Genomic DNA, 24525 nt, shown 5'->3' with positions numbered 1-24525 from the left:
GGGGAAGATGGAAGGTACTCGGTTGGGAATGGCTTGATTGACATCCAGGCCTACCAAGTTAAGAGTATGACCAGAAGGGGAAGGTGGCAGGGTGCCGGTTAGGCTGTAAGGAAGCCTATGACTGGTTAGAGTTCTGCTGTGGCCAGAGATTCCACAAAGGGTGATGTGGGTTGATTGATTTAGGAGCAGTGGGGAGGGGCAGGTGGTTTCAACTTGCCATTATAGAGGTTGACGTCCCAGGCGCCATTGGTTGGGTGGGCAGACAGGGAAAGGAACAATGTGGGACCAAGTCTTCTGGTGTGGGTGAGAGTGTGGGCACACCATGGTGGGGAGCAGTGAGAGAGTTTGTTTGGGGGGCTCCAGGGAAAGGGGTGAGTGTGTGTGTGTGTGTGTGTGTGTGTCCTGGTTGTGGTAGAACACGCCAGGTTGGGAACAACGGAGGATCATGTGAAAGCCTGGGTAGAGCTGGCCTGACTTTCATTTAAGCACACGTTTTCCAGACGGCAGATGCCAGGATGGATGCTTGGACTTGGCCGCACACATCACGTGGTTGGGGTGTGGCGCAGTGGTAGAGTGTGTTGGGGAGAACTGTCTGGTCATGTGCTAGATGTTGGAGATGCTTCAGGAAACTAAAAGCAAATGTGTTCCCCACATGGCTGTAGGCCCTCATCAGTCACCTTAGGATCAGATAGTGAGAGTGGTGACTATGGTAAGCAGTAGTGGTTCAGATGCCTCTGTGGGGCGTCTCGGAGGAAGAGGACTTTGTCCTGTGGCCACCAAGTTTGACTCCAGTCTGGGCATCTGGGAGAAACTGGGTGACACTGAAAGTGGTCGGAGGATAATGGTGGCCTGTGGTCTGGGGGCTGAGGATGCTACTGTAGGCTCCCTGAGGAAGACAGAGGTCCCATGTGCAACCTTGGAGAGCACATGACCACCCTGCTGTTCACAGGAGAGGATAGTGAAGCTTGCAGTCTGAGTCACCTTAGCATTGGCACCACACGGGACAGATGTTTGGATCCCTGGGACGTCCTGTCGCCACGGAGCTGTCAGGGAAGTTGACAGCTTCCTGGCTCCAATGTGAATAAGGATTTGAGGCTGTTATTCAGTTTCCCAATTTTCCGCTGTTGTAGCAAATACCTAAGGTAAGCTGTACTTGGATTCATAGTTTTGGGGGTCTTAGTCCAAAACTTAGCCTTACTTTGGTCTGCCCTGAGGTAGCGTACCACAGCAGGAATGTGTTCTGAGCAAGGCTTCACTTGGCTGTGAAGTGATGCTGAGAGAAAAAAAGAGGGAGGGAGTGTCACTGCCCCATTCAAGGACATGACCCCAGTCACCTGACCTCTTCCCAGGCACAGCCTGTTAAAGATGTTCCCATTTCCCAGTGGCACTGTCCTTCAAGACACAGGTCTGCGAGGGACATTTAAGTCCCAAGAATGAGCCTTGAATGAAGTGCTTTGGTATTCTTGGAAAAATAGGACTCACCAAGTCCTATTGGCTGCAGCAAAAGGCCTTAGTATTATGAGGGGGCATGGGAAGTACCAGTCTGCACCAGAAGTGAGCTTGTTATCTCTGTAGAGCTGAGTGTGTGGTGGGTAATGCCCTTGCCCACGCCCTGGAGCAGCCATTCTTCATGGCGGGGGGCCGGGGAGGGATTATATCCCTGGGACACTTAGGCTCCTTTAAATACCAGATTAGGGGGCCATCTGTGTGGGTGAGGTGGGGTAGGGGTGTTGGTCTGTAACACCCTACCCAATGCTCGCCTTCTGAAGGCTAGAATTGACCTTTCGTCTCAGAATATAGGCCTGGTTCCAGTGGTGGGAGGAAAGCCACGACCTCACTTCTGCCCTTTTCCCAGTTTATCTTCATTTTCTTCCCTTCCAAAAAGGTAGAAACCTCATGGTATGAAAGAAATATTCTTTGGGCTCCCTCTCACAATGATAAGAACAAGAATGCTTCTTTTATTTCAAGGAGAAAGAACTTGAGTCTGAAACATCACAGTGCAGTGACAGGAAGTCTGATGGTGCCTGATCCCTCAGCAGCACACAGATTGGTGTGTTTTAAGTGTCTGTCCCAGGATTCCTCCCAGGCTGCTAGAGATGTCCCCAGACATGTCTGGCTCTCAGAAGAGCCCTGTGGGTACACAAGAGAGAGTCTGTAATTGCAGAAGTTGGGGTATTCCTCAGCTAAAGTAGCAGTCGTCTGGCATCCTCCAGACTGCAGGAGTAGCTGTCTGCAGCTCCCACCCACGAGGCCCAGCACACTTGCCATATCCTGAGACTCAGGCTTCTCTGTGTCCGAGGATGGGTAGTGTCACCAGGGAGCTGAGACTGTCCCTCCGACTGAGTCAGGGGCCAGCTTTCTGCTTTGATCCGGAACTCTTCCCTATTGTTGGGGAAAGAATAATCTTGGTGCTGAACAAAGGGACAGACAGACAGACAGACATACAGACAGACAGACAGACAGACAGACAGACAGACAGACAGACAGAGAGAAAGTAATTCGGCAGGCGGGGTGATTTCTTTTTGCAAAAGGGTGCGGCTGGAACCCAAACTGGTTTAGCAGACACACTCCCTAAAATGACCGATGTTCTCTTCACTCCAGTGGTGAGTGCACCTCCTCTCGCTGGTTGGAGCTTCATGGTCCAGTCTGATGGGCTAATTAACACAAAAGGAAGTGAGGTGGGTGGTTCCAGGAAACCGAGGGCCCTCAGAAAACAGCACTATTGTGTCAGTGGTTAGGGTGACCACGAAAAAGCACCAGAGTGTGTGTGACTTAAACAGTAAGATTGTTGTGTGTACACATGGGTCTCTCTGGGTGTACAGACATGTAAAGGCCAGAGGTCAACCTCTGGTGTCCTTTCCTCAGGAGCCATCCATCTTGGTCTTTTGAAACACGGTGTTCCACTGGTCCGGGGTTTCCCAAGCAGGCTGGTGTGGGCAGGCAGCAAGCCCCAGATCTGTCTGTCTCTACCTGCCCAGTGCTGGGATTGCATGAGTATGTTAGTGCCTCTCCACCATGGGGTCCTGGGAGTCAAACTTAGGTCTCCATTCCTGTGTAGTGAGTACTTTCCCATCCGAGCTGTCTCCATCTCCACAAACCCTCAGGTAACATTGAAGTTGGGAGAACAACTCTTTGCCCCTATAAGCTCAGCGTGGAACTCAGGAACAGATGTTTCTCTCTATAACCACAGCACTGCTGTCCTCTCTGGGAAACTTAAAGCAATTCCTCACAGCATCTCATCCATACAGCATTCAGGTTTCTCTAGGTAACTAACAAAGCCTTCAATGACTTCCTGCTGTTTTGCTTTGTTGCTGTCCTGTCCCTGTCCCCTGCATCCAAGGCCAGATGCAAGTGTACCTGTTTCCTTATGAAGCTGTTGAACGTGGCCCAGTGTCCTCTGTCAGTCAGGTCTCCATGACCCAAGGTCCCATTCATTTCATTAAGCAGTTGGCAGTTAATGCCAGGTGATACCCAGCCCATCAGATCGCTCTGGGCCGTTCCGTTACAGAAGCTGAGCTTGCTCTAGGCAGGTTTCCTCTGGACGCTGGTGGGCTTTGCCTTGACCTGAGGATGCACACCTCGGGGACCTGCACACCTTGGGGACCTGCTCTGGGATCTCATGGGCACCCGCTGACAGCTTCTGCCTGGATCATTTTGATGGGAGTTAAAAGATGGCAACTGATAATTTTATCACTCGCCCATAGTTCTTTTTTCTTTTTTTTTTTTGGTTCTTTTTTCCGGAGCTGGGGACCGAACCCAGGGCCTTGCGCTTCCTAGGTAAGCGCTCTACCACTGAGCTAAATCCCCAGCCCCTCACCCATAGTTCTTAACAGGGAACTGTAAGGACCAGTTTTTTTTACAGAAAAAGTTTAGTACAATAACTGCTCCTAATGGTGGGGAATAAATCCCTCTCTGTGATTTTCACTGTGGACTCATGGGGTTTTCTCCAGGCAGTGTTTTATAATCAATTGCCACCATTATTTTGATGCTCAAATTATCGCAGATTCAGCCCATGAGACCCTTCCAAGCTGCATTTTATGCACTTTGAAGGTGTCCCTTCTAGTCTGTAACTACTTCCTTGTGGCCAAAGCTTCTCTTACATTTTCTATTTCAAGACCCGAAATTATTCATTTTCCTAATAAGCCTTGATTTAAGGGGGAAAAAAAAAACCCAACCAAAGAACATTTCATGTAGCTCAGGCCGGCCTTCACTTCTGATTCTGAGATTATGGGTGTGCGCCCCATGCCAGGTTTCATGACTGCATATGTGCTCTCAACCACCCAACCAACGCTAGCCCCTAAACTTTAATAATAGTAATAAAAATTTTGCTTTTATTTTTTTAATCAACTTTGTTTGGACATAATTTACAGAGTTAAATTATACTGGTGGGGGCGTGTTTTGACCTGGACTGGAGAAGGCTTCGTAGGTATGGGAACTGTCTCCAAAGCCTGATAAAGACTTCAACACCCCTCCTCCTCGCCACACCAACTGTATGTAAACTTAAGAGAACAGTGAGGCTGCTGTGTGTGCCCAGTGCCTTCCCCATTGAGCCCTCTCCTCCGCCCAGCATATTGTTTCTGGGAATGGTGAAGGAGCCATGGGGACTTACACTTTAGTTAGTTCTGTGATTCCTGAGGACACGCTTCCCGCACGCATCGTGATATGCTTGCCTGGTTACCTCTTGGCAGATCCCGGGCTATTTCCAGTTTCTAGGAATTATTAGTAAAGCTTCCTGGAACATTCTTGAACATGTCTCTTTGAAGACCTATGGCTTTATTCGCTTGAGAAAGGCCTTAGGGATCCGTTAGGTGGCCCATGCACTGTTCGTGAGATTGCCAGACTTGTTTTATAGGCTGCTGTGTAGTCTTATATGTTCCTTCATGGCATCCTGCCCTGGGCAGTGCTTACAGTATGTATGTTATTCTCATAGCGTCTTATTCTAGTTTGTGTTGTGTGTCTTTGACTTTGTCGATAGTTTGAATAGTCAAGCGTTTGCGAGTTGAAGTCAAAACATTCACGTGGTAAAATAGCAAATTTTGATTCTCTTCAGTTGCCTCTGCTGTGGTGTGATTTAAATGTCTGCTGTGTGGTAGACACGGGGCACACCTGTTACTGAGCAAAAGTGAAATGGGTACTAGAGAGATGGCTCAGTAGATAAGAGGTGTAATCACAAAGACCCAGTTTCCAGTACCCATCTTAAAGGTTAGTGAACCCTGGGGCCCTGCCTTCCATCAACTGCAGCACTTGGGAGAGCGGGCCTACACCTTGCCTGGGCAGCAGGGTAGAGCTGGCGGGGCAGCAGGGGTTGCAGGTAAACTGCCCCTCGGGTGGGCTAACCAGCTTAGATACCATTCAGGCCCAGATCCAGGACTTTGAATTGGCCCACCCCAATATCTACCACACCGATGAACTGCTATAGGGGTCAGTCCACAGATCCAAAACTACAGGATCTCCATGACATAGGAGAACAACAGGATATCCAAGAGAAGTCCCATTAAGGTTCCAATATTGACAGAGTACCAGAAGACAGAGGGAGGCCTCATACCAGACCAATGAGTCACTGCAGTGAACATTCGAAAGCAAAGAAATTTGGGCAAAAGGGTAGACTGCAGGACAGTACGGTTTCCACAAGGAGATTCTTTTCTTTGTTGGAGGGGAGGTTGCAAGGGGTAGAAGGTGAGTATGAGGGTGGGGGAGATGAGTAGGATTGGTGTGCATGATGTGAAATTCACAAAGAACTAATAAAAAGTTAAACTACAGTTGGTGAGCCCTGGGGCGGGAAAGGGGCGTGCATGTGACCTCTTGCAGTGGCTTCCATATTCCTTGAGTACCTGGGACACTTGGCTCAGTCACAGTGCTAGTGGGATTAGTGAGGCTTGCAGTGTCAAGGGGGTCATGGAGGAGACTTGTTAATGTCTAAAGATCGTTCTTTCATCTCTGGTGATGTAGCTCAGCTGGTAGAGTGCCTGCCTAGTATACATGAAGCCCTGGGTCCCTTATTTGTCAGGTCAAGCAAGCCTGTAAGGGGAGGAGACAGGAGAATGGCTGAGACTTGCTGGCCACCAGCATAGCTCCTGTCTGGGGAACGTCGGCATGCGATAGAGCAGGACCCCAGACATCTTTCTCTGATCCCCATGAAAGCGTGGGCTCACACACCTGCACACACATGCCCATGCATAACACACGCACACACACACACACACACACACACACACACACACACACACACACACACGGCAGGGGGGCAGACAGACAGACAACTGGGGAAAAAGGGAAACAAGTGTTCTGAGTCTTACGGATGAGCTAAGGAATAGTAGTTAATCAGCCACCCATGCTGTGTGCCTACAGGGAGGCCATAAGAGGCTAAGGCTACCCTAGACAGATCTCGTCCTGCTTTCCCAAGAAAGACATTCTGCCTACGTGTTCCCTCACTTCATACTGGTTGCAAAATACTTAAGTGTAAATGCTGTAACTTCAGGGCTTGTACCAACAGGCTCACCCCTGGGAAGTTGGCACCGCCCACTGTGGGAACTCAGGGTTCCCATGAAGCCTGATAAGCCTGCACTTGATCTTTTGGCCTTAGGTAAAGCCTCAGAGCCTTGCTCCTGACCAGCCCCGACTGAAACATTCCTTCAGAGTCTGAAAAGTAAGCTGGGGGTGATACGTGCCTCCACAGTCCCAGCACTGGGGGTGCTAGCTTGGTATGTGTGAGGTCATGGGCACCATCTTTTTACTGCAGAGGAGACCAATATGCATATGCTGAGTATGCTGTGTCCTGTGTCCGTTCCCCTCCCAGTCCCCTCTTATGCCCCTTAGAGAGTCTCGTGCCTCCTCTCCCCACCATTAGACAGCTCATAGAACCACACTTAAGAGATTTTAGTCATGTTCTGAGTTCCTCCTGCCCGTACCCTGAGCCACAACAGAACACCTGAGATCTTCCGGTTGTGGCAGCTAAGTGTTCTTATGAAGCATGATCGGGTGGTGTTCTTACAGTAGGCGAATTCAGACCCTGTGAGTGCAGTTAGCCCTGTACAGGGTCTCAGGTGAGGGTCCTATCAGTGGTTGCCGTAGGATCACAGACTTCTGGGCTGCTGTTCAGTTGGCTCTAAATGCAGATTTTATGTCCATCTGAGCAGCTCGGAGCCATAGTAGCGATGGATGTGATACCCTTAGAAAGGAACCCTGCCAGGTATTTTTAGCAACAACATACTTCTCTAATTCTGTAATGGAGTTCCATGTTCCACAGCTTACCTCACCGACGGCTCTGCTCTTCCAAGGTACGCCATGCAGTGAATTATTGCAGAAGTACGGGTGGCCTATTTCCTGCCTGTCCATGACTTAAATCACATAGGAATTGCTATGTACCTATTGGGGTATGTAGATTCTAAGAGTAAAATTCTAGGGTAATCAGTTCTGGTTTTAGCTTGTCAGTCACTGTCCTGGCAGGAGACTGACGGCTCCCTGAAGTGAAGTAACTGAGGGGAATCTGATAAAGGACTAGTTCCCAGCTGTGGGCAAGCATAGGGAGAGAGAGAGAGAGAGAGAGAGCAGCCTGGGACTGTGTGTGCACACTAGAGGGAAGTGGGTACAGGCTGAGCAAGGGCACATTCTTACCCTCTGGGGATGCAGGGGTTAAAAAAAGCAGCCGAGCTTCTCGGTGGTCAGAAGGGACCAGAACCTTGAGAAGTAGATGCAGCACTGAGCCCAATAGGACGAGGTCTGGGATAAAGCCCTGCCTCCTGCCTCCTGCCTCCACCTTTCCCCATGGTTCTCTGGTGTTTCCCTTTAGAGAAGCCAGAGAGGAAGACTGTGAGGAAGGGATCCTGTGGATAGATTGTCTTAATGAAACCTTGGTGTGGGAAAGAAGCCGCATGCTCTGCTGGGCACAGGTAGGGGTGTGTATGCGTGTGTGTGTGTGTGTGTGTATACACGCTCCTTGACCACCTGGCTCAGTCACAGTGCTAGTGGGATCAGTGAGGCTCGCAGTGGTCAAGTGGGTCATGGAGGAGGCTTGTTAATGTCTAAAGATCGCTTTTCATCCCTCGTGATGTAGCTCCCTTGGTAGAGTGCCTGCCTAGTATACATGAAGCCCTGGGTTTAATTCCTAACATTCCATAAACCAGATATGATAGTGCACACCTATGATTCTGGAGGCAGGAGACAAGAGGATTAGGAGGTCACAGTCATCGTCATCCACAGAGCGAGTGTGAAGTCAGTCTCAGCTACATGACAACCCCTCCCCCAAATAAAGTCTCAGTCAGAACCTCAGATCATTCAAGTGTTGAGAGTCTTTATTTTTAAGCAGTTGATAACCGTGTTCCCATGCTTAGAAGAGGGTACAAAAGTGAAAGGCTCTTTCCCAAAGCATCATTCCTGTCCTCACTATTGTATGTGGGCTCCCCTGCCCCCACCCCGGGCCATGGAGTCATTCCAGGGAGCTGAGACTGCCTGTGTGTAGGAATGTCTCACTCTGAGGTTAGAGGCGCTCAATGCTCTGTTCTATCTCTCTCCTCCTCCCTACCTTACTCCTTGAAACAGGGTCTTCACTAAACCTGAAACTGGACAGTGGCCAGCAAACCCAGTGACTCTCCTGTCTGCTGGGTTACAGGCCCTCGGCATATGCTGTCACCATAGCTTTTAAAGCTGTGTGCTGGGATTTGCATTTGCAAGCTCTTTGTAAAACCACGTCCCTAGCACAGGTTGCTGTGTGTGGAGGCCAGAGATAAGCATCAGAGCTTCCTTGGTTCTGCTCGCTGCTCTGGAGATCTAGGATTCTGCTCAGCCGTCCCCGCCTCCCCAGCCGGGAGTGTTTTGTATGTGGAGCTGAGGAGACTCAGATTCAGGCTTTTGCAGCCAACACTGGACTGAGCCCCCTCCAGAGCCCCAGGTGTTCATTTTGCCAGTTAGATCCAGTTGACACAAGTCTCCATGTGGTTTTGTAGGGTTTCCCCCCTGTTTTCTTTTTGTTTGTTTGTTTTTGCTTTTTGTTTTGTTACTGAAGCAGGGTCTCATGTAGCCCAGGCTAGCCTCAAATTTGATAAGTAGCCAAGAATGACTGAACTCTTGGTCTAGCTTTTGCCTCCCTAGTTAGTGCTGGTTTTATAGGTGTGTGCCACCATCCTTGGTTATTCTAGATAATTCTGAAAGAACCAAAGGTTCTGGCTTTCTCTTTTCTCCCCTTCATTTCTCTACACAGTCTTTTTTTTTTTTTTTTAAATAGCACACATTTTAAAAGACACTTTCTTGCCAAGAGGATACAGAAAAATTGCAAATGTGTGCAAGTTGTCCCCACTTTCAGAGATGTAGTTTACCTTGGTGTAGCCCCTTATGCAGATGTGCGAGCCTTGGGAGCCTCCTAGTCATAGCTGGAAACCCTTGTGGCAGAGCTGGGTCTGTCATAGCTCACCTGGGGGTGCATGCAGCTCTGAACGCAGCCCCTGCCTCTTGTTCTCCATGACCTGCACCAGGTCCCCTCCTTCCACGGTTTGTTTTTTATGTCTATAAATACTTTTAAGAGACCTTCTCAGATTGTGTTATGGGGTCTTTTAGAGTCATCTGAGGTATGTGATCACCCTTCAGAATTTGCCATATGAGTGGAGAGGTGATGTTTTCGTAGATGGTCACACGTCACAGTGAGTACTGCAGTCCCATTGGCTTTGTGTTTTTAAGAAATATTCTCTCTCTCTCTCTCTCTCTCTCTCTCTCTCTCTCTCCCTCTGTGAGTGAGTGTGTGTGTATGTGTGTGTGTGTGTGTGTGTGTGTGTGTGTGTGTGTGTGTGTACACCACATATCAGGACAAGCTTGTGTGGCACTCCTATTCTGAGATGTCCATTGTTCATTATAATGGGCCATATTAATATTAACTGTGATTTGAGGCTGCTGCCTGATCGTGATATGTGTCATGATGTGTTTTGGGGGTGAGGGTGCAGCTACATGTTTGATATGGCTTTCATTGACCCCAGGCAAGTCTGTTAACTAATCTGAGACTTAATTTCCTTATCCGGACACTCCCCACCTGCCAGACCGGGAGAGTTAAATGAAATAACAAGTGTCACGCAGTGGAGAGCACACTGGGCACACGGTCTGTGAATGTGAGTGGTGTCATGACTGCTGTCTCTTTGAAGCTCTTTTGCCAGCCTCTTTGAAAGAGTGTGCATCTGGGTCGTAAGCAGGGCTGAGCCTTACTCCAGGTGACTCGGCCGTATACAGAGTGCATTCACTATTCTTTGCATAAAATTACCACAAACAACCTGAAACCTTTCTCACCAACAGCTTTCCATTGGCCGTTGGGGTACCCTGAGTGATTGCCAGCTGTCAGTCAAAGGGACGAGCCTGCAGGACTTAGGTTCTCTGTCCTCAGGTTGCTGTGAATTTTCAGGTGAGCTCAGAGAGGTTGGTGAACAGCTGTGCTGTCCAAGGTGCCCGTCTGGCCATGTTAGGGTCTGACAGACTGTGTGCTTGTAGTCTAGGTGAATCTCCACGTGCCTGGCACCAAAACCCAGCAAAATACTGATGTTGGTGGCCCTCACTAACAAGACTCACAGAAACAGCATTTGGGAGAAGGAGGGGGCTGTGACAGTTATTAATATTATCAACTTCCTTGGATCTAGAATCCCCTAAGAAGGCATGTTTCCTCCCATACCTGTGGAGGATTATTTAGATGAGGTTAGCCTCTGGGCGAGCTTGTGAAGGATTATTATTATTATCTTGATTAGGTTAATGAAGTGGGAAAACCCACCCCAAAAGAGCAAGACTAAAGAAAGCCACCGTTCCCAGGCCTTGGGTCCTGATCTGCATGGGAAGAAAAGCAATGAACACAGATACCACTGTCTGCTGTCTTGGCGGTGGACATGGTGTGGCCAGTGCTTTAAGCTCCCGTGCCCAGGCGTCTGCTGCTGTCATGGCGTGTGTGAGCCGAGCACACCTTCTCTCCTCTCAGTTGCTCCTTTCAGTGTATTTTATCACACGCACTGGAAAAATGACCAATACAGTAGAGGGGTAGGGTGGCGTGGGACAGTTTGACTTTGAAATTTCCCAAAAGAGGCCTCTAGGAGATGGCACATGCCCCAGTAAGGGGAGGATTTGGAGGCAGCTGACTGGTATGTGCCTTCTTCCTTAAGTCACTGCATTTAGAGGCTCTGGCCTCCACTCTTGGCACCCCATAGTGAGCTGCCCTAGGGCCAGGTGAACACCCTTACCATCGATTGTGGGACTGTGGGATTCCCGCATTCCCTGCCTCCATCTTCCTTTCTCTCCTGTTCATGTGCCAGCCATAGACAAGGCTCCTGTTCCCCCTTGAAGCTTGGGGCTGGCAGTTTGCCTCCCCGGTGCCTACTTTGGCCACTCACTCCTTTTCTTGGCTCTGTCCATTTTAACCAAGACTTAGTAGACTCTAAAGACCCTGCAATACTTTCCCGATTTTGACCCTTTGGCTGTTCTCTACATGGGTCCTAGATGGTTTCCGGTCTGTCTTAGTAGTGTGGTGCCACATGGGTGAGGTCCGTGTACAAACACTGTTGAAGACTGTCTGTCCTTCACAATTAGACTACCTGGGCTGGGATTTAGAGTCTCTGGGATGGCAGTTTCTCCTTAAAGTGGGATTAGTACATGCTGAGACCGAGAGCTCATGAATTCCCAGGAAGGTCTTGGTCTTGGCCAGAAAGGGTGTGTCCGTGGTTACCAGTGGGCCCTGGCCACTCCCTGCAAACTAGCATAGAGCCCGGTGACTTTGTTTAACTCAGAACTCAAGTCCTGTGATTTTTTAATTTATTTTTAGCAAAAGGCCCTAATGCCTTGCCCACCTTCATCTCCACTCAGAGTGTGGCCTGCTGCTTCCAGCAACGTCGGGTTTTGGAAAAAAGGTGATCAAGTTGTAGGTGCCAATTAGATAAGATCACACTGGGACATTTAAAAATAAATGAGTAACTATGGGTAACCGAAAGATAGAGTGGCCCTGGGAGGGCTGGTTGTAATCCATCCAGGGGTGTCTGTGTTATCATGTCAGACTCCAGCCGGCTGTAATTGCCCTCATAAACTATTATTGCCGGTTCTGAGTCACCGAAAGCTGGCAGAGAGAGGTACGTACGGGAAGGAGTGGAAAGTCAGCCAGAGCCCCGCTCCTCCTGCTCCACTTCATACAACTTCTTTATAGCGTCCTTCCTGGGTCCTTATCTTCCAAAATTAACCAGAGTTTTCTGAGCAAATGCTCTGAGTGCTGCCTTTTACTCTTGACATCTCTTAGCTTTAAGTCCGTTCACTGTTTAGACGATAAAACGGCAGGGCAAGAGCAGTCATGTACAGGACTTAGATTTTGTTGTCTGTTTATTATGTGTGTGTGTGTGTGTGTGTGTGTGTGAGAGAGAGAGAGAGAGAGAGAGAGAGAGAGAGAGAGAGAGAGAGAGAGAGAAAGAGAGAGAGACAGACAGACAGACAGACAGACAGACAGGGACAGAACATACATGACAACGACTCTGAGGATTCGTTCTCTCCTCAGTGTATCTTCTGGGCTTCCCACTCGGGCTAATGAGCTTGGGAATGAAGCACTTGACTCACAGAGACTCCTAACCGCCTCAGACACAGGTCTTTATTCCTCTGCTTGTCTTCTTTGTAATTTGCTTGCAAGTTTGAGGCCAGCCTGGACTACCTAGCAAGACTAGCTTTTTCTTAAGTTAAACATAAAAAGTCTGTTAAATTTAGTACTAACAAGTCTTACTACGAAAAGAGATGCATGTGCGTCCCACAGTAGTTAAATTTTTATTGCATTTGCATATTTATTGTGGGTGTGTATATGTATATGTGCATACCTCTGTGTGTGTGTGTATGTGTGTGCGCGCGCCTGCGTGCGCCCGTGCAGGTGTGTAACAGTCAGAGGACAGACAACAAGATTACGTCAGTTCTCCTATCCTGTGAGACCCAGGAATTGAACTCAGTTTATCAGGTGTGATAGTACACTTGGCACCATCTTGCCAGTCTTTATTGTTATTCTTGTTTTACAGTTAACTGACTGTAACTGGTGTGTCTGTGTGTGCAGATGCAGATGTGGGCTCACAGGCCTGATGCTGCTGACACTGACCTTGGAGGTTGGCAGAGAAATGGCAGGATGAGATGGGTCTTCGCCCTTTCTGTGCATTTCTCCTGAAAATTAATTTGATCTTAATCACCTTTTAAAATTACTTTGGTTTTACTTAAGGGTATTAATGCAAGGAAATTATTGATTCTTTCTGCATAGATTAACACACACACACACACACACACACACACACACACACACACACCTTCACTCTAAATGCAGAGTTTGCAGTCTTCATGCTGGGTGTGTAAAAGAATTGCTACCCCACTTCTCCTTCATAGTTGGGCACCTGCAGTGAACAGGCATCATTTAGTGACTTGAGTGCACCTCTTAAAGCGCTGGGAGACCTTGGAGCCACCACAGAGCTCACGGATTTGCATATGGCATAGGTAGGTGACACATTAGAGGTGATTTCCATCTAAAGCCATAGTGTGCGTATTGGCAGGAGTGTAAGCTTTTCTCTTTCTGATACTTAGAGGACACATTGTCTATGGGTTTGGAATATCCTGCACTGGGGCCGACTGCGACCACAAATCCAACTTCCCTTGCTAAGGGGCTTAGCCTTCCTGCTCCCTACAGCAGTATCCTGGCTCTCTGGACAGGGTGTTGAGTGAGAAGTGGTTACTTTGGGGTAAAAACAAACTTCTCCAAACTATTGATGCTTAAGAAATCAATCAATCAATCAATCAATCAATCAATCTCTCTCTCCCTCCCTCCTTCCTGTCTTTCCTCCTTTCCCTCCCTCTCTGTGTCTCTGTCTGTCCCTCTCTTTGTCCCTCTCTCTGTGTCTCTCTCTGTCTCTCTCTCCCTCTCACTCTCCCTCGCCCTCTCCCTTTCCCTCTCCCTCTCTCCTTTTGAGTCACAGTTTATGTTTCTGTGGCTGTCCTGGAACTCCCTATGTAGACCAGGCTGGTCTCGAACTCCCAGAGCTCCACCTGCTTCTATGATTAAAGATGTGCTGCACCACGTCCAGCTGCAGTGTTTTCTTTTTAAGTTTCTGCCTCTAGTCTTTTTGTTAGAGGAGGGGCATGGCTTTCTCTGGAGGAGACTCTGCTGTCATTGTTCTTCTTCTACTTTCCCCAGTGGTTTCCCCCAGTGCCTTTAGACTGCAGCCAATAAAATTGTGGAAAGACCCAAAGTGCTCCTGGGGGTCTGTTCTGTGCTTAGTGTTGTTTACCTTGCTCTCCCCCATGTCTCAAGGCCCACATCTGGACACTATGGCCACTTGCTAGAATGACTTCTCTCTGTTCTTTCCCCACCCCCTTCCCCAGGATTGTGTAACTTCTAATGTTACCAGAGAAGTTAAATGGACTTCCTGGCTCTTGTGGGCTGGGTGTGGCTCCCAGTGCTCTGTGTTTGCCGGCATCGCAGGGACCAGAAAGACTATCTCTGACATGCAGATGAAGAAGCGTGTGAAGAACACAACCTCCAACCCAAGTAGCACAGCGTCTTAGCAATGCAGGCAGGAACGCGCACATGCTGTTAGGGCCCCCCTTCTAGAATGTTCTCCAGAGAAGCTCTGGCATCACCCTTGGTTCCCTCTTAAGGCCATGCAGGCACAAAATGGTGACCTCTCAACCTCAGGAGCTGCACTCTATGCCACAGAGAGATGTAGCAAGAGGCGTCAGTACCTTGGTGGCAGGGGCTGTGGGTAGCCAGCGGTGCACTGGGGGCGTGAGCTGAGTGCGTGCACATGCGCTGTGCAGCTTTAAGGCTCTCTTCCCTCAGGCCTCATCTTTTCTCACCTTGATGGTCCTGTGGCCTCCTTTGGCCATTAGAGGTATTCCTTTATAGTTTATGGCCTGCCTTCTTCTAGAGGCCCTGCACTAGGAATATGGATTCTCTGCACCTCGCCCAGCATCTCTTGCCCTTTTGTTCCCCACAAATGACGTTAAGTGGCCTGCTTCCCACATAGCCCAAGAAACACCCTTAGCTTAGGCTGAGTGAGCATGATGGGACTGGCTCTGAGGCTACTACTGCCAACCACTGCCCCCTTCCTCAGCTTCCTGGCAGATTGAACTTGAGGATCTGAGTGCAAACTGAGAGGAGAACCAGGCCCAGTGTGTAGGAAGCTATGTTGTAGCCTGGTAGGCCCCAGGGGTTAGCCAGTCACCGGGGTGAAAGGAACCTGGACCAGTCCAGACTTTTAGCCTCCTGAACCCGGGCAAAGTTTGTCCATGTGTTATGTGGCAACATGATAGAAATTCCAGCTGAGGCCCCTCCAGAAAGCTTAGTGTTACCTGATGGCAGGTGAGTGAACTTAATGGTTTCCAACTGCTATGTGAGAGCATCTCCTGACATAGAGCACAGGGGCCCAGAGCCTCCCACCTCCACCCATTCCCAGTTGTGCAGCCCTTCCCGAACCTCTGCTCTTTACTTTCTCCTCTGAGCCAGGCTGCTCCCCACCCTGTCCAGGAGGGGCTGTGGGGCTGCTCTTCAGAGCAGAGACCTCTGATAGGAAGCCCAAAACTCGCACACGTCACACACACACACACACACACACACCCCGGGAGGTGCATGGGGACAGAGCTCAGCCTCTCACTGACTGTCCTGGCTGTGACTGGCTGTGACTGGATGGTTCTGTAAAGCTTCTGCTCCACTCTCATCCATCCCTTCCTCTACCGTCTGCATCTGAGCAAATGCCTTCTCTAGACCGGTGAGAAGTAACCTCAAGCAAGCTTCTATGTGTGATTACATTTTATTCCTCGTGTATATGTGGATGTATGTTATGTATGTGCAGATGCATGTTTGCATATGTATGACCACATGTGTGTGGGGTATATGTGCATGGGTGGTGCTGACACTGATGTCTGGACTCATTCATGGTTGCTTTTACACTCTATTAGTTGAGGCAAGGTCGCAGCACTCACCACTATGGCTTCTGCTCCTAGCCAGCTTGCCTGGGGAGCCTTTGTCTCCGCCTTCTGAGGCTGGAGTTATTGACCAACTCTCATGCTCATTTGTGGATTCAGGGAATCCAAACCCTGCCCTCATAATCAACCATTTAGCCAGCTCCCTAGCTCAGACAGACACACAGACAGAGACAGACATACAGAGACAGAGAGACAGAGGCAGGCATATACAAAGACAGACAGACACACACACACACACACACACACACACACACACACACAGATGTGTGAGTTTTAAGCCCTTTATATTATCTCACAGTTAACCAGTACCTGCCCCTGTGCTGTAGCTGTGTTTGGAGAACTGCGTTAACAAGATGGCCATTTACTTCATGACCTTCCCTTCCTGGTAACAAGAGCAGATAGTTGTTGTGCTGTTGCTAAGTGCCGAGCCCAGTGTTGTCTTGTTTCATCCTCACCACAGGCCCAAGAAGCAGATGTTGTTACAGCAGTTCCATTTATAGACCAGAAAATTGGAGCTCAGAGCAGTTAACTATCTTGCCCAGGGTCACACAGCTGAGAAGTTGAAGTAAAACTTGGACTCCAGTCTTTAGGACTCAAGTTTCCATGCCAACCAAGCTTAAGGGCTGCCCTTTGAAACACTATTGAGTAATGCGCTTTATGGCTCAGAAAAATCAGTCAGTGTTGGCCCTGCACGTAATACAAACGCAAAATGGAGGATGGTAGGCCCTGTGGTGCCTTAGTTTGGTCAAGAAGTGTTGTAAATTGCACTACACAAGTACACGGCATAGTGAGGCACAGCCCCGCTAATGATTCATTGCTTCATTACTGATGAACATGACTTTTAGTGTGTCTGTTCATCTCCCCTCTCTCTCCTCCCTACAGGTGCTCCCTACAGGCTCCCTGTCTGGGAGCATCTGACTTAGATCTCCATTGGCGCCCTCTCCCTGAGTCCAGAAGGATCAGCCCAAATCTCTTATCAGAAAGTCCCCTTACCTGGGCCCTTCTCTTGCTGGAACCATAGAGGTTTTGAGTTGAACCTGAGCACAAGTGTGAGGCTCTAGGTCAGAGGGAGCCAGCGGTGCAGTGGCTTTGCACATGAAGCCTCCTTGAAGCCCAGCCACACTCGCTGGTTACATTTCTGCTTGCTTTTGTGTTGTCGTGGTTGCCAGGGTGGAGCTGTGTTGTCAACAACAGAGACCATGGACTTGAGAGATGGAAAGATTCTGTCTGGCCCTTTAAGAAAAAGTGTACCAAACCTGGCTGTAGCTAAACCAGTTGACAATAGAAATGTTAGGAGCTGGACCACTTCAGAGCTGGCTACAGGGTCAGTGAGGGTACAACAGAGGGAAGATGGGAGGCCAAGTTTGTGTTCAGTAGATATTTTCCCCCTTCATTCCCACCCCGCCTTTCTTTCTTTGTGAGACAGGATCCTTTGTAGCTTAGGCTGGTCTCAAACCTATATCTGAAGAGGACCTTGATCTCTTGGTGCCCTGCCTTCACCTCCCGGTGTTGGGATCACAGGTCCTAACCTCCACGCCTGGTTTTATTTAGTATTGGGGATTGAACCCAGAGCTTCAAGAATTCATAGACTGAGCATCCCCAGTAAATTCTTACAAATACCAATACCTTTAGTAGGTGGGGTCAAAGGTTAGGAATTCAACAGCATGTTGGATTTTTCTCTTGTCTTTCTTCTTCTAAAGCTTTCTCCCTTTCTCCTTCCCTTCCTCCTGTTCCTCCTCTCCCTCCTCTTCCCTCTGCCCTTACACAACTCAGTGCCTGTTGTCTTTAGATCTGATTACTGAGTCTGACCCAGACTTCTGGGCAAGCCGTGTCACCACCGCCAGTGTGTGTGTCCCTCACACAGCAGCGCGTCCTTGTCCTTTTGCTTCCCAGCTAGTGGGAAGCTTACCTTTACACCTCTGTGGAACCTAAGCTTCATGAAGGCAGGCAGCCCCCTTCTTGTGTGGCTTTTATTCATTAATGTCTCCTCCTCGGTGACTGGCAATGAATTAGATAAGGGAACTCGTGAAGGAACAGACAAGTGAGTGCTGATTGATTGGTCATTATCGAGGTTGGGTAATGTTGGAAGTGTCCCCAGAAATGGCATGTGAGAACCATCAAAAAGTTGCTCAAGGTCACGGAGAGTACACACCCTCTTCCCTCTCATTTTAAACCAGGCTCCTGATGGCCACATTGCCCAAGTACAGCTCCTGAACACCACATTGAGTATGTCTGTCTTTACTGTCAGGAAAGACCTTTACCGTGGAAAGGGATGAGAAGGACCAAAGTTCCCGGCCGATATTGCCTTAGACTGATGTTTGCCGAACACTGTTGACCGACCCCCAGCTAGACATATCCTACCTTTTAACCAGAACATAAATACACGTTGCTTGCATGTATGTGCACACACAAACATCTCATTGCATGTTACTACCGGTATTTTCTGCTCTTTTCTGTTTGATTTTATCCAGTCCTTTAAAACAATCCTAGTTCTGACCTATTACGTTGGTTTCATGACCTGTTAGGGCATAGTGTCATATAGTTTGAAAAAATTAAGTTGACAATCTAGTGCTCTAATGCTAGGGAGATGGCCCAGCAGGTAAGAGCGTAGGACCTGAGGTCAAGTCCCCAGCACACACGTAAAGAGACAGGCTGGTGCCTGTGCCCACCGCTAAGCCTGGCTCTGGGAGAGTGGAGGAAGGAGGATCTCTGGAGCTGCTGACTGATGTCAGCCATGACACTTTGTTGTAGGGTAAGGCAGAGTGATAGAGCAGGACAGCTGGCTGGCATCCTTGTCCCTTCCTGCCCTTTCCACATAGTGCAAACAGCTTTGTACATGCACAGACATGCGCATGCAAACACACACACACATACACACTCATACACATACACACACTCATATATACATATACACACATACTCATACACATACACATACACTCATACATATACATACACACACTCATACACATACACACTCAAACATACACACACTCATACACATACACATAAGCACCTATACATATACACATACACACACTCATACACATACACACACACTCATACATACACATACACACTCAAACATACACACACTCATACACATACACATAAGCACCTATACATATACACATACACACACTCATACACACACACACTCATACACATACACACATACTCATACACATACACACAAACTCATACACACACACTCACACACTCATACACACACACACACACACACACACACACAATCATTTTGCCGTAGGAATTCTCTATCTAGCATAGGAATTTGACTTTGCTACGTTTAACTGCTCAGTGCATTTTCCCAGGCTCTGGGCCACGGTGATAATGAAACAGCAGAGAAGGTCCCTCACTCACCCAGACCTCTTCATAAGTCTGGGGGGAGTGGACCTTTTCCTGGTAAATCTCATTTAATTTTTTCCCCTTAAAACTTTTTTCTTTTTTTTCCCTCTTGTATGTTGATTTTTGTTTTTTATTATCAATGGAGTTGTTGGTGGCTCCTCAGGTAGCTTTTAATTAAAAAGATAGAAAAACTTGATTTAACTTTTACTGTCTTTGCACTAATTTTCTCACTCCTATTTGTATATTGGTTTTCTCTGGGGGGGATGCTGTATGTATGTGTAAGTGCATATGTGATCACATAATTCATATACATACATGTGAATGTATAGTGAAAATGCACCCTTAAGTGAAGGGTGTTTTGAACTCCTTAACATTAAATGTTGTGTGACCGTCACAGTTATCTCTATTAAAAAGGTTTGCATTTTCATTTTCAGAGGAGATGCAGAGATTTCCATAAATGCTCTGACCCTCAGAGTTATTATACAACTATAATCAAATTACATCCCTTCCGCAAGAGGCATGCAGTAAAGTTTTCCCGACTCCCGAAACGTGAGCCCTCTGGTCCCTGTGTGTTTCCATTTCACAAGTTTTTAGCTAAACCGGATGAATGGCTGCATGAACCAAAGAGAAGGTGTGACTGTGGGCATTTCCAGCTTCTTCACTGTCCCAAACCCGGATCTCTCTGCCTAGAGCTTCCCCCTAAAACTGTCAGAGGCTCTGACAGGGTTCCCAGGGTTGCACACCCAAGAAGCATTGCATTTTGCTTTCCTTGTTTGGAATGCCTGCGGTCCCAGTGTAAGACACACTAAAACGCAGTGTTTCAGTCAGCACCTGTCTGGTGAGAAACACAATCAAAATTCCCCCCAGACAAAAAGAGCCAGCGATCCCAGACCTCTGCGGGGTTAGGGCAGGAAAGAACCAGCGATCCCAGACCTCTGCGGGGTGAGGGCAGGATCCATTTCTTTGGATTGTTAATCAGCCGGTACTCATTAACACGGAGCTACATGTACTGACTAAGTTCAGAAACGTAGGTTGGATGATCTAGGCAACAGGAAGAAGCCAGATGGTTGTCAGGGGAATTGGCTTCCTGAGTAAAGGAATTTCAGTGGTTAGAGCCGGTGTGTAGGGTACACAGGAGGCAGAGAGAGTCACCGGTGAAGGGGGCAGGTTAACCTAGAATACCAAAAAAACTTACCAATATGTTCAGCCAAGACTACAACACATGTGAGCAGTGGCCATTTTAAACCCTTCCGTGTACAAGATTCTCTCCCATGCCACAGCTGGATGAAAAACCCCACCAGATGTAAGGTTACAGAGTATGTCTCGTCAGGTATGTCCTCTTCATTAAGATCTCTTGGATAACTTTCATGTACTTTTAGATACCACAGGCATGGCCACTTCATTAGGGTTTCATATCCCACCATCCCTTGGGCCGGTTGCCTGTCTCTCACCAGGGAGGGAGCCATGACTTTCTTAGGCACTGTGACCGTCTGCAGCTACATAAGAATGGTCATGAGGTTCCAGGCTTCCCATTCTTGGTCTCCAGCCTTCCACTCAGCAGCTGGATCACTTGCTGGGGAACTGTTCTGCCCAGATCTGGGCTTTATTCTCTCTAATCTGTAAATAATATTACAGCATCACAAACAGGGTACCTGAGTTGGGATTGGGAGGAACACATTCTTGGCTTATAGTTGCTTACCCAAGAAGGCCTGATTGCTTTGTTGGGGGTATTTCCAGGTGAAAGATTAAACCAGATGAAAACAGAGACCCCTAGGCTCCTGTTGCAGGGGCTACCTCCTGGCAGAAGTGTTTCTATTTCATATTGGGTATAGCCCTTCATGTAGCTTAGGACATGCTGTGCACTGGTCCCCTGGCTCAGGGCTTAACTGGGATCCTTTGATGAAGAAGGTCAGGCCAGCATTCCCACCTGCAGCTTCCTGGGTGCTTTGGTGGCTTCTTTTACTTCAGTGTGGTAACTCACTGTCTTCCCAGCTCTGCCCTCACCTGCCGGCTCCTTACCATTTGGCTTTCTTTAAAGTACGCCATGTAAGAAGAGATAGAGGATCCAGAGCCTGCCTGCCTTGGAAAGTCTGGTCAAACCCTGCAAACTATGCCAGACTGAAAACATGGACACGAAAGGAAAGGCTGTGAATGTTGATGACTCTGAGGTCTTTGATTGCCCAGATGATGAAACTTTACACATCTTCACATAGATGCTCCGGGACTGGGTGACTGGCATGGTTTTGGGTTATGGCCTTTGACCATGGCTTTGTAGGACTACCCTGTCCCCAGTACACTGCAAACTGTTCACTCTAGGTGTCCTGCTGTTACCAGGGATATTATTTTAACGTGTGCTATGAGTGCACAAGGCTTGTAAGAAAACTATTTGGTGACGTGATAACTAGAATACAGAACAGAAAAATTCTCCAGAGATTTTTGGAATGGCTTAGCTTTAGTGGTCCTTCCATGCGATCTCCTTGTACTTTTCCTCCCTGTGTTAGTTTAAAGGTTTTCCTGTTTGCTTTTCTAAATGTTGGAAGACACCACCAGACTTTGTAGGGGAGAGTGAGGGAAACTACCAGGGTAGCATGGGTGGAGTGGGACTAGGTCATTTAGCTTCTTTTCTTTCCAAATCTGTAAATATTTATCAAATGGCTTGGGTACACTGACCCAGTTGAAAGCAGGGCGGTGGGAGCAGCTGTTCCCCACTCCCACCCACTGTTAAAGCTGATCTCAGACCAGTTGCCTCCAGCCAGCCCAAAAGTGGCCTTGGGGGACTGGGGGGGAAGCTGCCTTACTTCCCCCAGGGAACAGTTTTAGCCAATTTACACTTTTAAAGTGTGACCTCTTCTAAAGATTCCTAGAGACCAGAGCTGTAAGCTGAGGGACCACCCCCTCCATAAACCTAAAAAAGTACATTGAATTCTGGCTTGGGTTTGCCCTGGCTGCCAGGTCTTTTGTTTCTGAGAGGAAAGTAATTATGAATTCCATTCCAAGCATAAATGTTCTTTTGTGAGCAAGTTTCAGACTGGGGCACCAAAAACAATGAGTGGATTACATTGCCATTTTTGTAAGATCGTGCCAGGATAACGTGGTTTAAAACAGCTGGGGTGTTTAGAGTAGAGATAGAGCTTTGAGGTTGCCTCAGCGCTCATGAACGTCAGCCAAGTTAAAGATTTTTTGGAAGAGACTGAGTATTCTTCCAAATTCATACTGAAAAATAAGGGATTCTGTTTTTGGGGTGGTTCAGATATGAAAATCATATTACTGCATCAATGTAATCTGGTAACAGCCTGTTGTCTGACCTGCCCTACTCAGGGCAAAGAAGAGTAACAAGCATTTAGTGGCGTCCTGTGGCCAGAGGACAGCATCTCAGTCTGAGAAATCACTAGCAAATGAACAGGAAACGTTTGAGAAACACTGCGATATAGCCATATGTTTGCCCACTGTAAAATACTTTGTACTGTATTAATACGTTTTCCTCTTAATTTCTCTTTGCAGAGTATTGGGAAAGGATCATTGTGGTGCATAGACCCAGAGTATAGACAAAATCTAATTCAGGCTTTGAAAAAGACACCGTACCACCCACCTCCTACTCCTCAGGCTTATCAAAGGTAAGCAACTCCCAGTTATCGGATGTTTTTTTTTTTTTAAAGTCTCCTGGAGTTTTGTTATTTTAGCAGAGACAGTGTCTAGAGCTAATTAAGTAGGCCGTATGAATGTTTTAAAAATAGCTACAGACAAACGAGAAGAAGTAAGTATGATGAGGAGGCACATCCATTGGTGATGCATTCCCTGGGAAGCTTACCGCTTCTGCTGTTCTGAGCAAGCGAGCGAGTGTGGCCGCAGAGCATCTTCCTGGGTAGAACCATGTACAGAGGAAAGTGGACAGCCATCATTCCTCTGTGTGTCACGCTTTGTTTGGGTGAGAGCGGTGAGGCAAGCAGGTGATTCCACCTTCCCCTAGCCTCACTGTAGAGCTGTTGAAAGAAGGCAGGCTCGGTTGTTGTCATCCGGTTTCCATGTCGACGGGCTCCTGAGTGATGGGTTTGTTGTAGTTACTAAGTGTTTGCCTTGAGAACGGTGGCCACTTTCCCTCCTCACGTGTCTGTCTGTCATGAGATTGAGGTCACGAATGCATTTTTACAAATATATGACAGGAGGAGTGTTAGGTAGATTGTCACGGTTTGAAAAAGCACGTTAGTGGTAGATTAGAAGAAGAAAGGGCCCTATAGAACAAAGAATCGGATTTCAGACTGAGGATAGAGTCTTAGCACTTGTCACGAGGCCCACCAAGAAGTCTTTTGAAAATTACTTTGTTTGTTTATGTGTACGCCTGTCTTGCCTGTATTTATGTCTGTGCAGCATTTGCATGCTTGGTGTTTGTGGAGGCCAGAAGAGGGCATTGCATCCTGTGGAACTGAAATTACAGATGGTTTGAGCCACTGTGTCAGTGCTAGGAATTGAACCTGGGTCCTCTGAAGGAGCAGCCAGTGCTCTTCATGCCGAGCCATCTCTCCAGTCCCCTAGCAATTCCAGAAGCCCTGTAGCGGCCTTTCTTTTGTTAACTACCCAGTTGAGAGAAGCTGCCAGCAGAGCAGACATTTATGCTAATTGGGAATGGCCTGGTGTCAGAAGGCTGGGGAATTTTACAGTCCACTTGCAGGTTTCTCTGTTCTGATGTTTGTTCTGCAGGAGGGCACACAGAGTGAGCCTTCCAACGTGGCATTAATGAAGTTCTTGTGCGTTCCATCACAGGCCCTAGACAATCAGTCTCCGGCGAGAGACGGGTGAAGCAGCTGGGCTCTATGAGAAGACTGCTGTATGTCTGCCTTTGCTAGGCGATTAGCGTGATGGTAGCCATAGTAACTGGAGTGTCTCCATAGTAACGCGTAGCCGAGACAGGTGCACTTGCATCACAAGGCTGTTTGTTGCCTGGCAAAAGGACAGGCCATTAGTACTTAGACATAAGCTGTTGCCTTAGAAACAAATAACCCTACATAGCAACTACAGTTGGTTCGCAAGGGTATTTTTGGGGGGTTGGGGGAAGCAAGGTTGTAGCTGCTTTTGTCTGTGTTCACAAACATCAGTGGAAGCATACTTTATTTGAAATGGCACTCGAGGTCATGTAGCTGTAGGAGGAAGAGATGGGATTTTCCAGAGCAGCTTAGCCTACATTGCAGGAATGTCCAAAAGGACAGCCATGTGCTTGGCTCT

At 48.0% G+C, this 24525-nt stretch overlaps 1 protein-coding gene and 1 long non-coding RNA gene across 49 annotated transcripts in view; one reads left to right on the top strand and one right to left on the bottom strand.

The window, feature by feature from the left end:
• Foxn3 (forkhead box N3) overlaps positions 1 to 24525 on the top strand; it is a 381706-nt gene that overhangs the window by 198710 nt on the left and 158471 nt on the right. For all 47 annotated transcript variants that reach the window (XM_087553380.1, XM_087553407.1, XM_087553395.1 and 44 more), the window contains 1 exon segment: positions 22810 to 22922. In XM_087553380.1, the coding sequence (XP_087409506.1) occupies positions 22810 to 22922 (113 nt within the window).
• Positions 1931 to 24141, bottom strand: LOC102550790 (uncharacterized). 2 transcript variants are annotated; one of them, XR_015623292.1, is made up of 4 exons: positions 23117 to 23319; positions 20504 to 20925; positions 2266 to 2382; positions 1931 to 2130 (listed from the first exon to the last, which is right to left on the bottom strand). It is a non-coding gene; the product is annotated as an uncharacterized LOC102550790 (long non-coding RNA). The 2 variants fall into 2 exon arrangements; XR_015623291.1 differs by lacking the exons at positions 1931 to 2130; positions 2266 to 2382 and having other exon boundaries at positions 20532 to 20925; positions 23117 to 24141.

Source organism: Rattus norvegicus, chromosome 6, assembly GCF_021556685.1.
Source record: "Rattus norvegicus strain SHRSP/BbbUtx chromosome 6, alternate assembly SHRSP_T2T, whole genome shotgun sequence".
Lineage (NCBI taxonomy): Eukaryota > Metazoa > Chordata > Mammalia > Rodentia > Muridae > Rattus > Rattus norvegicus.
Note: the sequence above shows the minus strand (reverse complement) of the source record. Positions and strands in the feature narration are given on the sequence as shown.